This window comes from Staurois parvus, unplaced genomic scaffold (assembly GCF_062004578.1).
Source record: "Staurois parvus isolate SC_StPar_1 unplaced genomic scaffold, SC_StPar_1.0 ptg003147l, whole genome shotgun sequence".
Classification (NCBI taxonomy): domain Eukaryota; kingdom Metazoa; phylum Chordata; class Amphibia; order Anura; family Ranidae; genus Staurois; species Staurois parvus.
The window spans coordinates 69,960-86,238 of record NW_028320943.1 but is presented as its reverse complement, the minus strand read 5'-3'; the positions used below and the strand labels follow the sequence as shown (position 1 = coordinate 86,238).

Here is a 16,279-nt window from a genome sequence, read left to right as displayed (position 1 = left end):
ATCACCGACCTAATATCCAAGTACCGCCCAACACGCACACTCCGCTCCTCACAAGACTTCCCTGGTCTCCTCCTCCCATGCCCGCCTCCAGGACTTCTCCAGGGCATCACCCATCCTCTGGAACTCCCTGCCCCAACCCATCAGATTATCACCTACTCTCCTCTCCTTTAGGCGCACCCTGAAACCCATCTCTTCAGGGAAGCCTACCCCACCCCCTGCTAACTTGCCGACCTCCTCCACTCTTCCTACCACTCCATCCCCCACAGCTATCTCCTCCTGTACCACCATCCCCTCCCTCCTAGATTGTAAGCTCGAAAGAGCAGGGCCCTCGATCCCCTCATGTTTTGCATTGTATTGGTATTGTTCTGTCACATGTTCTGTCCCCCTTTGTAATGTACAGCGCTGAGCGAACTATTGGCGCTTTATAAATACTGTATAATAATAATTATCTGACCTCCTGCTGCTGAACCTGGCCCGTGACCTGATTACTCTCTGCCTACTGCTCTGTACCGTTTCGCCTCCGCTGTTACCGACCTGGCCTGCCTGACTTCGCTATCTCTCCACGGTGTCATCCGTCCATCCATCCTGCACGGATCCATCCGCTACTGCCCAGATCTGCTCCGCCCCTTCACAGCAGGCTCTTATCCGCTACGTGCCACTGGCATTTACCTCTACCGCAGCTGGGTGTACTCGGGTCTCAGCCTGCTTCAAGTCCATCCCCACCATCAGGGGCTCTGGTGAATAAGCAGACTGAGGCTTAGACTCCGCGCTCTGGGGAATCCCGGCCTGTGGATCTCTAGAGTCACCGCCAGACGGTACCTGACAATCACGTCGGAATGAATTTATGGACTTTTACCAGTGAAGAAACAAGCTTCCCCAAGCTCTACTGCTGTATCCGGCGTATGAGGACAGGAGCTCGGTGCTCAGGCTCTGGTGTCCACTCCAAACAGATAATTCCAAGGATAATGGCCGGCAACTCGTTGACTCCTTATGACTGCTTTTTATTGGTTACCAAAACATGCGTAAAGTGCAACGCGTTTCGGCTAAAGAAGCCTTGTATGCTATTGAAGGAGCCGAGTAAAAGATGACAGCCAATCAGTGATTGCCTCCTGCCAGCACTCTCAATCGCCCCAATACAATTGCCAACAAAAAAGCCATCAATGCTGTTTAGCATACATTTGGGAATCAAGTGATTTCTCTTGTTCAGCTCATAGAGAGAGAGAGAAATCTATGTATGTATGCTTAGCTCTTGAGTCTTCTAGATTTGGTGCTTCTTTGTGCTTTCACTCCTTGAGTCCTATTCTGGGACTCAAAGCTACTTAAGAGTTCTATACATCATTCAAATTTCCTCCTATCCCTGCTAAATTGGCCGAAATGTGAGATATGGGTGGCCCTGTCAATATCACCCAACTTCCCCCTATCAGTCAACATTGACTATTTATAATCCTTGTGTTGCTAGCATTAGTATACAGGTAGGGAAGTATATTATATTTACTTGTTTTAAACTTTTTTTCTACATTTCTTGAGTTAGTTCCTGGTTTCTGGCCTAGGCAAATAAGCTCATACATTCCAAGAGTCCTCAATAAGGAAGGAGGAGTTTTCTTAGCTAAGTACACCCTCCTGCCTGCATGATGGTTTTCAAGACACAAATGCTACATCAGGGGTGTCAAACTGCTGGGCCTCCAGCTGTTGCAAAACTACAAGTCCCATCATGCCTCTACCTTTGGGAGTCATGCTTATAACTGTCAATCTTGCAATGCCTCATGGGACTTGTAGTCTGGCAACAGCAGGAGGGCCGCCAGTTTGACACCTGTGTGCTAGATGAATCATCTGCCCTTACCAGGGGCGGACTGACCATTTGAAAACTCGGGCACTGCCCGAGGGCCCGGGGTCAGTAGGGGCCCCATGAGATGCCCCTGGTACCTTTTTCATAGGTTCTTTTGAGTTTGGGCAAGGACACAGGGGCCCCATGATCCCCTTATTGCCTGGAGGCCCCATGAGTTGTCAGTCCGCCCCTGGCCCTTACTCAAGATGGTCACAACCGGGGGGGGGGGGGGGGTGTTTCAAAGTGATTTCTCAAAATAAAGCATGGAGACATGGACATATGGGGGAGTTTGGGTTAAATATTAACAATGAATTAAACAGTTTTTTTGGTTTGTGGTGCTCAGATGCTGTGAAGTTCCACTTTAACCACCTCAAAGGAGCCGGGTGGAAAGTTGTTGGTCAAACAGTGAGTACATCCTGTCAGAACCCATGGCTGTCTCCATACAAAAGCCTACAAAGGTGGATTCTCCATCTATGCTGTATATCAGGGTTGGAGTCAAGTGATTTCTTTCATACAGTCCATAGGCTGAATGAGCAAGGTCTTTCTGTGGTAGGCTAGCTCTGGACTCTTCCATCATTTGGTCTGGCACTCCTTTGTGTTTTCACTCAGAATAAAATTCAGAGGCCCCATCAAGTAGAGCCTTGCTACATCTGAACTCCCTTATCAGAGACAGTGGACTTGTTGAATTAGATCAGCCAATCTTTTCAATGCAGAGGAACCCTTACCTGTCTCAGGGAACCCCTGTTCAAAATGACTGTATCTACAACTCATGATATACTGGGGTGAAGGTAAGAGGGAAGATTGCTCCTTACACTTTGGGAAGAATTCCCACCTTATAGATAGATATAAAGATCAGTGGTGTCAGTGGGAACTTATCTGAGAGGCAGAAATTGCTCATTGCTCAAGGAACCCCCTAGCAACCTCTGGAGGAACCGTGGTTGAGAAACTCTGAATTAGATGTTTCCTTCATATTATTGAACTAATAGGTTTACATCCCAGTGCCTCTTAGAGAAATTGTTTGGTTTCCAAAAAAATTCCCTGACAGGGTTCAATTTTTTTAATTGATGTACACAGATATTCAATTTTATGAGCCGTGGAGTGCAAAAAACCCGAAGACACAAAAAAGTATTTATCCTTTCAAACTACTTTCATACAGAACTATAGGGAACAAGATCACTCTAAAAACTTTCCTAATGGTCACTATGATAGTTTGGTAACTCCAGTTCTGGGGCTCCTGAACACCCGGTAACACTGGTTCCTGAAAATGTCCATATGAGATGTTCACAGGTTCAGCAATTGTGGACAATTTGTTGTGTCGCACCCTCCTAGGTAGCTAGTGGGAGCTAGAGTTCAATTTTTAGTTAAGAAGGCTGAGTAGCAGGCTGGGTGTAATTTTTAGCAGGGTTAATGTCAGGTCAGGACTGAGAAGCTCTGCAAGTCAGTTCCCTGATATCTCCCTCTGCTCCGGAATCTTGGAAAAGATTCTAGAAGCATTTGGCGGGGTGAGGAGGGGATGGCCTGCACACTTTGGGCAATCCCCAATCAGGAGGCTTGGCATGGGGCCAGGGCAGCCCTTAAATGTGATAGAGCCTACTCAGAAGCAGGAGAGTTGAGTGGAAGATGGAGTGAGAAGGCTGAGATGCAGGAGCCTGGGAGAGGACCCAGTTAGAAAGGAGCCCACCTCCAGGCAGTGGTGCTAGAGAGATGGAAAGCTCAGACCACATCGGCCCCCAGAGTGAACACCATCTGTGCAGCAGGGAAAGAACAGCCCAGTGGAAGGCCTGAAAGCAGCTACCAACCCACCAGCTCATAGGAGAAGGTGTGAGTGAGTAATCCTACACCCCCTTGGCCAGTTAAGAGGAAAAGAACACTCTGGTGGGAAACCTAATTCACTTTTTACCCCGTACTGTTCACCTTAAAAAGCAGGCACTGGATCCCCTGTCCAGGGATTCCTTTAGACACCTGGATAGAAGAGGATTGTCTGAGGTACACCAGGAGAGGCTGGAGAGCTCTCCAAGAAGAGATTTTTGCTTTGGAAAGACTTGTACATAATTCCAGGAAGTTGTCTTCAGTTGCAGTTCACATGGGCATCCTATATACCCCTTAACCCCATCCAAGTTCAAATCCCCCTCATAAAATCCAAAAAAAACCAAGTTCAAGGATTGGTTACTGTCTTCTGAGTCTTTGAGAAATGCGTGTTGCCTGGCTGTGCAGGACCCAAATCTCTAAGGAGGTAGTGCTACAGGTGTATATATACGAAGTGCTACGTTCCTTTGTTTGTGGTCTCATTCCTTGTATTTGTATTCTTTGCAGAGTGTGGAACATCGGGTGCTCTCAAGGGATCCATCGGCAGATATGGAGCTAAAGCAGCCGGATTCAGGGATGTCCTCTCCGAACACCACCATGTCTACGCAGCCAGCCCACTTTGACATCGGATCGCCTACCAGTACCCTTTCTAATTATGACTCCTGTAACTCCAGCCAGTCCAGTGTAGGAGACAAGAAGCAGAGTCAGCATACAGGACCAAGTAAGTCCCACCGCTTCTGATTCTGAACTAACCTTCTCTGCCTTTAAGGCAAACCTGGGCTTTATACTTGCAGGGCAACTGGTGTGCTTTACCACCCCCCTCCTACACATATTCCCTTTTCCGTTGGTTCCTTGCTTCTTCAATCAGTACTTTAGTCACTCCAAGCCAAAGCTTACTGTCAGGGCTCCAGGTATGACCAGAGGGGTGTGGACTGACACAGGGAAACGCAGGCTTCAGATATGGTATAAACAATATAATTTATTAAGACTAACAATACAAAACGCAGTCCAAAACTAAACCTAAACACAGTGCAAACAAACCAAACCACCCACCGATAACAATACATACAATACAAAGAGTAGTCAGGCAGGCCGGGTCAGTAGCAAACGGGCAAACGGAGTACCAGGAACAGGCGGAGAGTGGTCGGGGTTCAAGCTGGGTTCAGTAACTCACGGGCAGCACGATGCAGAGGGTCAGGCAGAGAATGGTCAGGGTCACAAGCCAGGGATCAAACAGGAGAAGTCAGCAGAGGTCAGGATCAGGCAGGGTCGGCAACAAGTCAGGCAGAAACAGGAACAGTAACACAGGATACAAGATACAGGGGCCCATGGAAAAACACACACCAAGGCCCTGACTGTGAGTCTGGCCATTCCTTAACCTCCTTGGCGGTATTCCCGAGTGTAGCTCGGGGTAACATTTCAGTACCACAAACGGTAACCCCGAGCTACACTCGGGAATACCATGCGGCACTGCTCCGGCATTTGATCTTCACTTACCTTACCCTGCGCTCCCGCGATGTGTCCCCTGCAGCGTCCCCGGCCATCTCCTTCGGCCAATGCCGGCATCCGGCTTCTGTGTCCTGTCCCTGTGACGTCGGGACGTACGGGCGCCGCTGGCGGCGGGAAATCTAAAAATTTTAAAAAATGTCTTTTTTTTTACATTTTACATAGTAAAACATTGCTGTCTCAACCAATTTCACATACATCTTGTCCCTAATGCTTTGTCCGGCGCCCTGCCTGCATTTTGTCTGTTCTTTCTGCCAGGAAACTGAGAAATGTCCATGGCATCCAAAAAGTGTCCCTTTAGGTCAAAAGCGGTTTTAGACCGGCTAGAGAACAGCGATAGTAAATCAGAACCACTTGCAGAATTGAGTGATAATGATTGGTGGGGGAAATTCCTCATCAGACACTGAAAACGATTTTGTGACTTTGCTCAGCAATGTGCGAACTTGGCGCTCTATTTCACATTTCAGTGTTTTTGGTTTGATTATATTATTAGGCTTATTATTATTATATTATTATTTTTATGATTATTTATTAAATTATAATTTATGATTACGTGTTTCAAATTTTATCATCCCCGGGATGTTTAATAGACTCTTGTTCGGACAGATTTCAGTGAGTTATTCCTAAGAATTACAGGCCTACAATAAAAAAACGACATATTTCCATGCAAAAAAATGGTACCGCTTTCAGCACCAAAAATCGGAAAGAATCATACCGCCAAGGAGGTTAACCATTAGCCGCCCGGCCAATGGCCATTTGGCGGCTTGAAAAGCGCTGCAGCTTTCCGGGTGCACGCCATTTGGCGTGCTCCCGCACATGCGCGGTTTGCACGGTTGCAGAGCGATGCAGCAGTGCGATCTGTCACCGCCCGTGCACCTCGGACACGGCCGATGACAGATCCGAGTACCGGCTCCCGTTGCCGGTACCATGTGACCTGCTGTGACCAATCACAGCAGGTCACATGACAGTTGTATACAATGGATGGCTTCATTCATGATGCCATCCATTGTATACTAGTGCCTAGCTGTGAATGGTCACAGCTAATCACATGCACATGTCATGTGATTAGCTGTGACCAAATCACAGCTAAGCACAAAAAAAAAAAAAGCTGAATGAATCGATTTCATTCAGGTAAATGCTTGCTTATAGCAAAGTAATTCTTTGCTATAAGCAAATTGTGTAAAAAAAAAAAAAAAATACTGATCACTTCCCCAAAGTAGTACAGTGTTACTATGGTAACATTGTACTATTTTGGTCATAGTACAATATGAAAAAAAATCTTTAAAAAAATTAAAAAAAATAATAAAAAATTAAATATAATAAAAAAAAAATATATATATATTTTTTTTTTTTTTCATACTGTCACCAGTCAGTGTCCCTGCTCACCGCCATGCCAGTAATATGATGACGCTGTACTGCACTGGTGACAGTATGTAAAAAAAAAAATAGTGAAAATAATTTTTTTAATTTTTTCATTTTCCGAAAAATTATGACAAAAAAATACAACTTCAAAAAACTCGCCATGCCTCTTATGAAGTACGTCGGACTGTCTACTCTGCAAAAAGGGGTCATTTGGGGGATATCTGTACTATTCTGACATTCTTGGACCTCTTTCCTACAAACTAAAAAATACATCCTAATTTGGGTTATTTTCACCAAAGACATGTAGCAGAATACATCTCGGCCTAAATTTATGAAGAACAATTATTTATTTGCAAACTTTTATAACAGAAACAAAAACTTTGTTTCTTCAAAATTTTTGGTCTTTTTTTGTTAATTTAGCAAAAAAAAAAAAAAAAACCCCAGCGGTGATTAAATACCACCAAAAGAAAGCTCTAGTTGTGTGAAGAAAATGATCAAATTTTAGTTTGGGTACAATGTTGTATGACCGCGCAATTGTCATTCAAAGTGTGAGAGCGCTGAAACCTGAAAACTGGCCTGGGCAGGAAGGGGGGAAAATTGCACGGTATTGAAATGGTTAAATACAACCCCTGCAATCAGCTTCAGGTGTTTGGCTGACTGCAGGGGTGAGTCTCTGATTGCTGAGAGCACCCGCTGGCCAGCCCTGGTACTGCAGCCCACAAGGCAGGTGAGTCCCACCATTATTGGCAAGTCCATTCCTGACACTTACACCAGTATGATGACTCTCTCCCATGTGACAGTGCTGGACCAGTCACGCACCAGCAGTCACTTTAAAGGAATGAAGGTCAGTCACATGATCCTCCATAGTAAAGAAATGGCCAACCCAAATACTCCTGCGTTTAGGGACGGACTCCAAAAGGATGGGACCACATCGAGAATTTCTTGGGATATGCACGCCTTGTTGCCGTCAAATGACTGTGGAAGTCCAAATATACTGAGTAGAGAAAAACAAAAAGAGGGCGCACCGGTCTAGCGCATTACCTTTAAAAAATGTATTTATTAAATGATAAAAGTAGGTATTGTACTCACAAAACGACAATACAAAGGTACATCGTATAGGAACAGCGTGGTCTGATCCTCACCTATCTGTGATGGGAACTCTGGACCTCCAACAGGCTGACGCGTTTCGAGGACTTGCCTCTTCCTCAGGGCCAACTGACCAGAAGACTGCACCCTCTCTTATATATACTCACTAATGTGTCATCAATGGTTACACGTGGGCTGTCCTGGACACCCCAGGGGCGGGGAGAGGTGTCACAAGAAACGCGTCAGTCTGTTGGAGGTCCAGAGTTCCCATCACGGACACACTTAGTGACCGAGCTGTTCCTATACGATGTACCTTTGATGTACCTTTGACTGTATTGTCATTTTGAGCTTACAATACCTACTTTTATCATTTATTAAATACATTTTTTTAAGGTGATGCCCTAGGCCGGTGCGCCCTCTTTTTGTTTTTCTCCACATGATCCTCCATAATTGGAATCAGGTATAGGCAGCACAGTGGCTAAGTGGTTAGCACTCCTCCCTAGCAGCACTAGGATCGTTGGTTCGAATCCCAACCACAGCAGCACCTACTTGGAGTTTGCATGTTCTTCCTGTGCCTGTGTGGGTTTCCTTCGGGTACTCCGGTCTCCTCTCACACTAAAAAGACATGCTGGTAGATTGATTAGATCCTGTCTAAATTGTCCCTAGTACGTGTATGTATGAATGTGAGTTAGGGACCTTAGATTGTACTCCCCTTGAGGGTTAGGGAGTTGGGTCATTGATTTGAATCCCAACCACAGCATCACCTGCCTGAAGTTCGCATGTTCTCCCTGTGCCTGCATGGGTTTCCTCTGGGTACTCCAGTTTCCTCTCACACTTCAAAGACATGCTGGTAGGTTAATTGGCTCCTCTATGTGTATGTATGAATGTGAGTTAGGGACCTTAGATTGTACACTCCTTCAGGGTTAGGGACCTTAGATTGTACACTCCTTCAGGGTTAGGGACTGATGTGAATGTACAATTCAGGGGTGTATTTGCCTAGGGCAGCATTTTTCAGGGGGGGCAGCAGCATTTTGCAGGGGTTCAGCGCTGTCCCCTGAAAGAAGGGATGGAAGAAGGGACACACGCAGCACGGGGACCAGGTGGGGTCTGAGAGAGGCTGTGGGCTGCTTGATGGTGTATGTAGAGCCTGACTCTTGGGGCTCGTTCACACTAGGCTGTTTTGCCAACGCTTGCCAAACGCCCCTATAGCGTTTGGCAAGCGTTGGTCCAGCGTTTGCGGAGCGTTTTTTAACGCTCGGCAAACGCTCCGCAAACGCCGCATGCGCGGTTTAGCGGAGGTTGCTAGGCGTTTGCCGAGCGTTAATAACGCCCCACAAACGCCTATAATGCAGTTTGAGTGGTGTTACCGCTCCGCAAACGCCCCGCAACCGCGTCGCAACCGCACCGCAAACGCCGGCCGGGCGTTTGCGGAGCGGCACCATAGACGAGAATAGGAGGCTTCAAAGCCTCCTGACTCGTCCAGAGGCGTCCGTTTTGCCGCGACGCAACGCGACGCGACGCAAACGCTCCTGTTAGAACAGCACCATGTGCTGTAATGTGCAGAATTGGCAGAGGCGTTTGGGAAGCGGTAAAAACGCTTCCCAAACGCCTCTCTGCCGCCTGCACACAAGGCTAGTGTGAACGTAGCCTTGTTCCCGGGGATGTCCGGAGCTGTGAAGATGAGTGTCTTCTCTCTCGCTGGGGTGGGGGTTGCCCAGTGGTAGTGGAAGGCTATTTTGGGTGGGGGCGGCTGGGGTGTTGTTGGTCAATGTCCGTGGTGGGGGAGCCAATTTTTGTGTTGCCTAGGGCAGCACGAAACCTAAATACACCACTGGTACAAGTGCTGAGCAGACTATTGGCGCGATATAAATCCTGAATAATAATAATAATCAGTTATTGGTGGGAAATCTGAAGCACCTCCTAGATCTGCACAGCTGTGCCCAATATAGAGGGTTCCCACCATCCCTGCTGGATTTTTACAATGTATTTGATATTTTTTAAGAATCCCAACAGGAACAAAGGAGGTTGAGAATTATGACAGGAGGATCTTGTTGTTGGATCATCACTTGGCCCACCAGGCTCCACCTACAACTAAACTATCAGTTTTAGGCAGAGGCAGGGGCGTATTTACCACAAGGCAAACAAGGCACTTGCCTAGGGTGGCATTTTTCAGGGGGGCAGCACTTCTCCCCCCCAGAAGAAGGGATGAAAGAAGGGACATGCACACCATAGGAACCAGGTGGGACCCAAGAGAGGCTGCAGGCTGCTTGATGGTGTATGTAGAGCCTGACTCTTGTTCCTGGGGATGTCCGGAGCTGTGAAGATGAGTGCCTTTTCTCTTTTGCCAGGGGGGGTAGTGGAAGGCTCTCCCAGGTGGGGGGCAGGGGTGTTGTTGGTCAATGTCAGGCTCTCTCTGCGGGCAGGGGCGGACTGACAACTCATGGGGTCCCCGGTCAATAGGGGATCATGGGACCCCTGTGTCCTCACCCGCACTCAAACCACACCCAAAAAAGCCTATGAAAGGTACCAGGGGCATCTCATAGGGCCCCCTACTGACCCCGGGCCCTCGGACAGTGCCCGAGTTCCCGAATGGTCAGTCCTCCCCTGGGTACAATCTATATATGTAAATTGACGGTGCTATATAGGTACCTGTAATAATACATTTTTCGACCTCCAGAAGCCCATGAGAATGTACACTAGTTTTGTATGTATGTTCTTGGAAATGAAAAGGCGAGAATTTTAAAAATGTATTTTTTTGGTCAGCTAAATATGAATTCTTCCATATTGTCCAATGTGGCCCAGAGTTGACCTTTGTGCGATTTACCATCTAGCCAACAGGTGGGGCTGTAGTCTTCTTTTCACATGGTCACCTGAGCTTTAAAACAATTCTTTGCTTATGGAGTTCAATAGTCTAAAGTTTCCATTAAAGTGGACCTTCACCCTCTTCCACTACTTCCCTCCACTCCGGCTCCGGGCGTGAGGACGGCAGGAACAGTCCACCGCTGGATGTGGGGAAGCTCCGTTTTTGGGAGGTTCGAAGGACAGGGTAAGCATAGCCTCTCGGGAGGCTCCTGGACAAAACAAGGTGACCCATAATAGTAAAATGCGCAGCGCTTATAAATAACAGATCAATTATTATGCCAACATATATCAAATGTGCAAATCTGTGCAATATTATATATATGCAATTATAACCTCAAATATACCAAAAATCCTCAAAATAAGTCCACCATAAAAAGTGTGAGTCCAGTGCCCGTTGCCAAAAGAATTTTATAAGTCTTTCCAAATACACACAAAATGAAAACAGTGTGAAAGTCGCTCCACCAATCCACCACAGTGCATGCATAGTTACGTAGTTACATAGTTAGTCTGGCTCATGGGGCCCCCGGGCAATAGGGAATCATGGGGCCCCTGTGTCCTCGCCCACACTTAAACCACACCCAAAAAAGCGGTACCAGGGGCATCTCATGGGGCTCCCTACTGACCCTGGGCCCTCGGGCAGTGCCCGAGTTCCCAAATGGTCAGTCCGCCCCTGGTCTGGCTGAAAAAAGACAAATGTCCATCCAGTTCGACCATTAAAAAAAAAAAAAATTATAATCCTACACCCACAGCTGATCCAGAGGAAGGCAAAAAAACCAGCAAAGCACGATCCAATTTGCTCCTGCAGGGGAAACAATTCCTTCCTGATCCCCCGAGAGGCAATCGGATATTCCCTGGATCAGATGAAGATTCCCCTTAACGAATGGTATGACCACCGATTAAGGAAGGGTCACACAAGCTTTCAAAGGATCCATATCTGTCTTGAATGGCGGAGCCCCCCTGTACCCCACATCCACAAAAATAGATAAAAGAACTCTCATAGTGTAGTAGGTGCTAAATATTCACAATTTGTTCAGGTTACAAATACTCATAAAATCCATGCAGTATCATATCAGCTCATGCCGAACAGTAATCCACTTCCGGGTCTCGGTCTGCGAAACAATTATAACAAAGTGGAAGCAACTGGGAACAACAGCCACTCAGCCACCAAGTGGTAGGCCACGTCACATGACAGGGCGTGGTCAGCGCATGCTGAAGCGCACAGTGCGCAGAAGTCACCAACTGTCTGCAGAGTCAATAGCTAAAGACCTCCAAACTTGGTGTGGCCTTCAGATGAGCCCAACAACAGTGCGTAGAGAGCTTCATGGAATGGGTTTCCATGGCCGAGCAGCTGCATCCAAGCCTTCCATCACCAAGTGCAATGCAAAGCGTCTGATGCCGTGGTGTAAAGCATGCCGCCACTGGATTCTAGAGCAGAGGAGACGTGTTCTATGGAGTGACCAATCACACTTCTCTGTCTGGCAATCCAATAGACATGTCTGGGTTTGGTGGTTGCCAGGAGAACGGTACTTGCCTGACTGCATTTTGCCAAGTGTAAAGTTTGGTGGAGGGGGGACTATGGTGTGGGGTTGTTTTTCAGGGGTTGGGCTTGGCCCCCTAGTTCCAGTGAAGGGAACTCTTAAGGCGACATTTTGGACAATTTCATGCTCCCAACTTTGTGGGAAGAGTTTGGGGATGTTCCAACATGACTGCGCACCAGTGCACAAAGCAAGGTCCATAAAGACATGGAGGAGCCAGTTTGGGGTGGAGGAACTTGACTGTCCTGCACAGAGTCCTGACCTCAACCCCATAGAACACCTTTGGGATGAATTAGAGCGGAGACTGCGAGCCAGGCCTCCTCCCCCGACATCAGTGCCTGACCTGACAAATGTGCTTCTGGAAGAATGGTCCAACCTTCCCATAGACACCCTCCTAAACCTTGTGGACGGCCTTCCCAGAAGAGTTGAAGCTGTTATAGCTGCAAAGGGCGGGGCCAACTCAATATTGAACCCTACGGACTAAGACTGGGGGGCCATTAAAGGTCATGTACGTGGAAAGGGCGGGGCCAACTCAATATTGAACCCTACGGACCAAGACTGGGAGGCCATTAAAGGTCATGTGTGGAAAGGGCGGGGCCAACTCAATATTGAACCCTACGGACTAAGACTGGGGGGCCATTAAAGGTCATGTGCATGGAAAGGGCGGGGCCAACTCAATATTGAACCCTACGGACTAAGACTGGGGGGCCATTAAAGGTCATGTGCATGGAAAGGGCGGGGCCAACTCAATATTGAACCCTACGGACTAAGACTGGGGGACCAATAAAGGTCATGTGCGTGGAAAGGCCGGCGGCCCAATACTTGGGGCAATATAGTGTATGCATTTTTTATAAAAAACGATATATATATATGAAACTTTATTTTAAACTTAAACAAATAAGTAAAATTAAAAAAGAACAAAGAAACGCCAGACTAAGGGCTCATTCACACTAGGCTGTTTTACCAACGCTTGCCAAACGCCCCTATAGCATTTGGCAAGCGTTGGTCCGGCGTTTGCGGAGCGGTTTTTTTAACGCTCCGCAAATGCCGCATGCGCGGTTTAGCGGCGTTTGCTAGGCATTTGCCGATCGTTAATAACGCCCCACAAACGCCTATAATGCAGTTTGAGTGGTGTTACCGCCCCGCAAACGCGTCGCAACTGCACCGCAAATGCCGGCCGGGCGTTTGCGGAGTGACACCATAGACGAGAATAGGAGGCTTCAAAGCCTCCTGACTCGACCAGAGGCGTCCATTTTGCCGCAACGCGACGCAAACGCTCCCGTTGGAACAGCACCATGTGCTGTAATGTGCAGAATTGGCAGAGGCGTTTGGGAAGCGGTAAAAACGCTTCCCAAATGCCTCTCTGCCGCCTGCACACAGCGCTAGTGTGAACGTAGCCTAAGAGAACACGTGTTGCCCTCACTGGATGGACTTTTGTCTTTTTTCAGCCAGACTAACTATGTATCTCACTTTGGTTGTCCGTACTGGGATTATCCTGCTGGCTATTTTTTTGGTGGAATGACCAGACTGGGGAACCTAAAAAAAAAACCCCAAAAATCACATCAGCCCATGGTCATGTATGGGTTCAGTCACTCGTACAATAGGTGAGATATTTGCCATTAAACATCTTTGCTCTGCAGCTTTTCATTCCTATAGCTGCCATTTTCGTCTAAAGGAGGGTTAGCAATAAACTTCGGCGGATGCAAAACTTTAACAAATGCGCCTTTCACAAGTCATGACCTGCTTTGCCATACAAATGCACAATTTATTCCGGTGTTCCGGATCTGACATGCTCTATATACAATTTGAATTTATTTTAGTCACATGGAGATGTCAGTATATCGGCTACACACCTGTCTGGGGAAGAAGGCCGTATAGAACAATGATTATTGTTACTTCTGTACGGTAGGATACACAAGGCCTTACGCCGAATCACTTCCAGTGAGAGAGCATGTCAGACTGAACAGGCTGCAGGCAATCTGCGTGGTGAAATTAGTTTTTTCTTGCTCAAACTTTTTATTGGCATTATAACATAGGGAGAAAGACATTAACAGTAGGCATTAGACATTGTATTGACAGCAAAATACAGGGGAAAGCATATACAGTGTCAATGTCATTATATAGCAGGCGAGAGTCAGAAATTCGTTTTTATTACAAAACGTATGAAAAATATTTTTAAAAATACATTTCAAATATACTGCATGTCTTTACAAATACAAATCTACATTTTTTTTGAATGCATTTAAAAATATATGTAAAAATCTATGTTAAAATGACTTTTTGACATGTTAAACAAAATCTGAAGAATATATTTAAAATATATATTTTTTAAAATATATTTTTTTAAAATATATTCTTCAGATTTTTTTCAACATATAAAAAAGTCATTTTAACATAGATTTTTACATTGATTTTTACATGCATTCCAAAAATGTAGATTTGTATGTTTAAAGACATGCAGTATATTCGAAATGTATTTTTAAAAATATTTTTCATATATTTTGCAATAAAAAATGAATTTCCGCATGCAGTATATATATATATATTTATTTATTTAATGAATTCTATTTTGAAATATATTGAATATGGACAAAATTGTAGTATTTCAAATATATGGCAATATATTTCGGAAGAATATTTTATTTAAAAGAATATTAAGAATATTTATATGCAATATAAATTGTATTGTAACTGTAATGTCTACCTTCATTTTGTAAAGCGCTGAGCAAGCTGGTGGCGCTATATAAATCCTGTATAGTAATAATGAAAAAAAAAAAAATATATATATATATATATATATATATATTTTTTTTTATTTTTTTTTTTTTTTTTTTTTTTAAATGAAATATATATGTATTTTTGAAATATATTCCGAACATATTTTTCTTCCGTGTGGGTTGGTCTGTGATCATTTTTTTTTTTTTATCGGAAGCTGACGTTATGGCGAATTCCATATTGTCTGAGCCAGGACAAATGTCTCTTCTTTTGCGACACATCAACAGCCAGTCACCTTTTTTTTTTTCCAGGTTCTCTTAGTATAATGATCACATGGTCTGATCTTTCCCTTTAATTTCTCTTTAATATTCGCATTCGCAGACATATTGAACTCTATTTAAATAGCCCCCCGGAGGAGTTCAGTTGCCCCCTGCTTAGGGGGGGGGGGGGTATTTCCTGCAGTTTGACTTTGGAGCTCTTTGAAGTGCCTCAGCCCGGAATAATGAGAATGAGAACAAGAATCTCCTTTCATAGCGCACAGGCACGAGCCAAACCTTCCGCCGCTGTACACTAAATCATTGTGACTCGGATACAGCAGATGGACACTAGCTAAAGAGAACCTGTCTTTCCAGATCCACCAGTCAGCTTCCAGCTGGGGGCTGCCGTTGCTGATCTCCTCTTGAAAATGCTGCTTGCCTGGCTGTCAAGCTTCTCTTATGCCCTTTTAACGAGATCTATGGTCACAGCAGAGCAATTTCATTTTACAACATCAGCATTATAACAACAATACATACAATAGTTACATCTGACAACCCAACATAAGCTCGCTTGAAAAGACTCCTTTCCAGGGGCGGACTGACCATTTGGAAACCCGGCACTGCCCGAGGGCCCGGGGTCAGTAGGGGGCCCCATGAGATGCCCCTGGTACCTTTTTAATAGGCTTTTTTGAGTTTGGGCAAGGACACAGGGGCCACATGATCCCCTATTGCCCGGGGGCCCCATGAGTTGTCAGTCCGCCCCTGCTCCTTTCCATGTTGGGCGTGCTGCCTGTCTGCTGGCCGCCACCTTCCAGCAACTTTCAGAATTCCCAGCATGCTTTGCAGCTTCTCCTCTATTTCTAAGGACCTTACTGAATCCTGTACTGACCCCGCCTCCTGAGACTTCTCCTCTCAGAAGGCGGGCTCTGTGAAATGTGTGACACAGCAATGCCTGTTCATGGGGCATAGTGACTCCGTGTCACAGAATTCCGTGAAGGAAATACCCCGTACCGGGGTAAAAGCTTTTCTTTAGCCTAGCTGTGGTGGCTTTGATTGGCCTGTGCCACCTCTCCAAGGGCTAGAGGATAAACCAGGACCAGGACCGTCCTAATAGCATCATGGGCCCTGGGCAAAGTAATTCACTGGGGCCCCTGCCAGCCTGCCCCAATTTTTGCACCTACTCTCAAGAATTAAAGTGTAAATAGTTGATAGAACTAAACATATATTTATTAGTACTTCCAATAAAAGTGATTTAAGCAATAAGAAAACATAAATAAAATATAACATAATAAATCAAAGACTAATCAACACAAAAGGCACAGTAC

General features: G+C 45.8%; 1 protein-coding gene across 1 annotated transcript in view; it reads left to right on the top strand.

The window, feature by feature from the left end:
- The window catches only part of LOC149428542 (espin-like), a gene marked incomplete at its 3' end in the record, with an annotated part of 99,152 nt that overhangs the window by 68,379 nt on the left and 14,494 nt on the right, over nt 1-16,279 (top strand). The window contains exon 6 of the mRNA XM_089667284.1: nt 4,139-4,352. Coding sequence (XP_089523410.1) covers nt 4,139-4,352 — 214 coding nt within the window. The remainder of the gene's footprint in view (nt 1-4,138; nt 4,353-16,279) is intronic.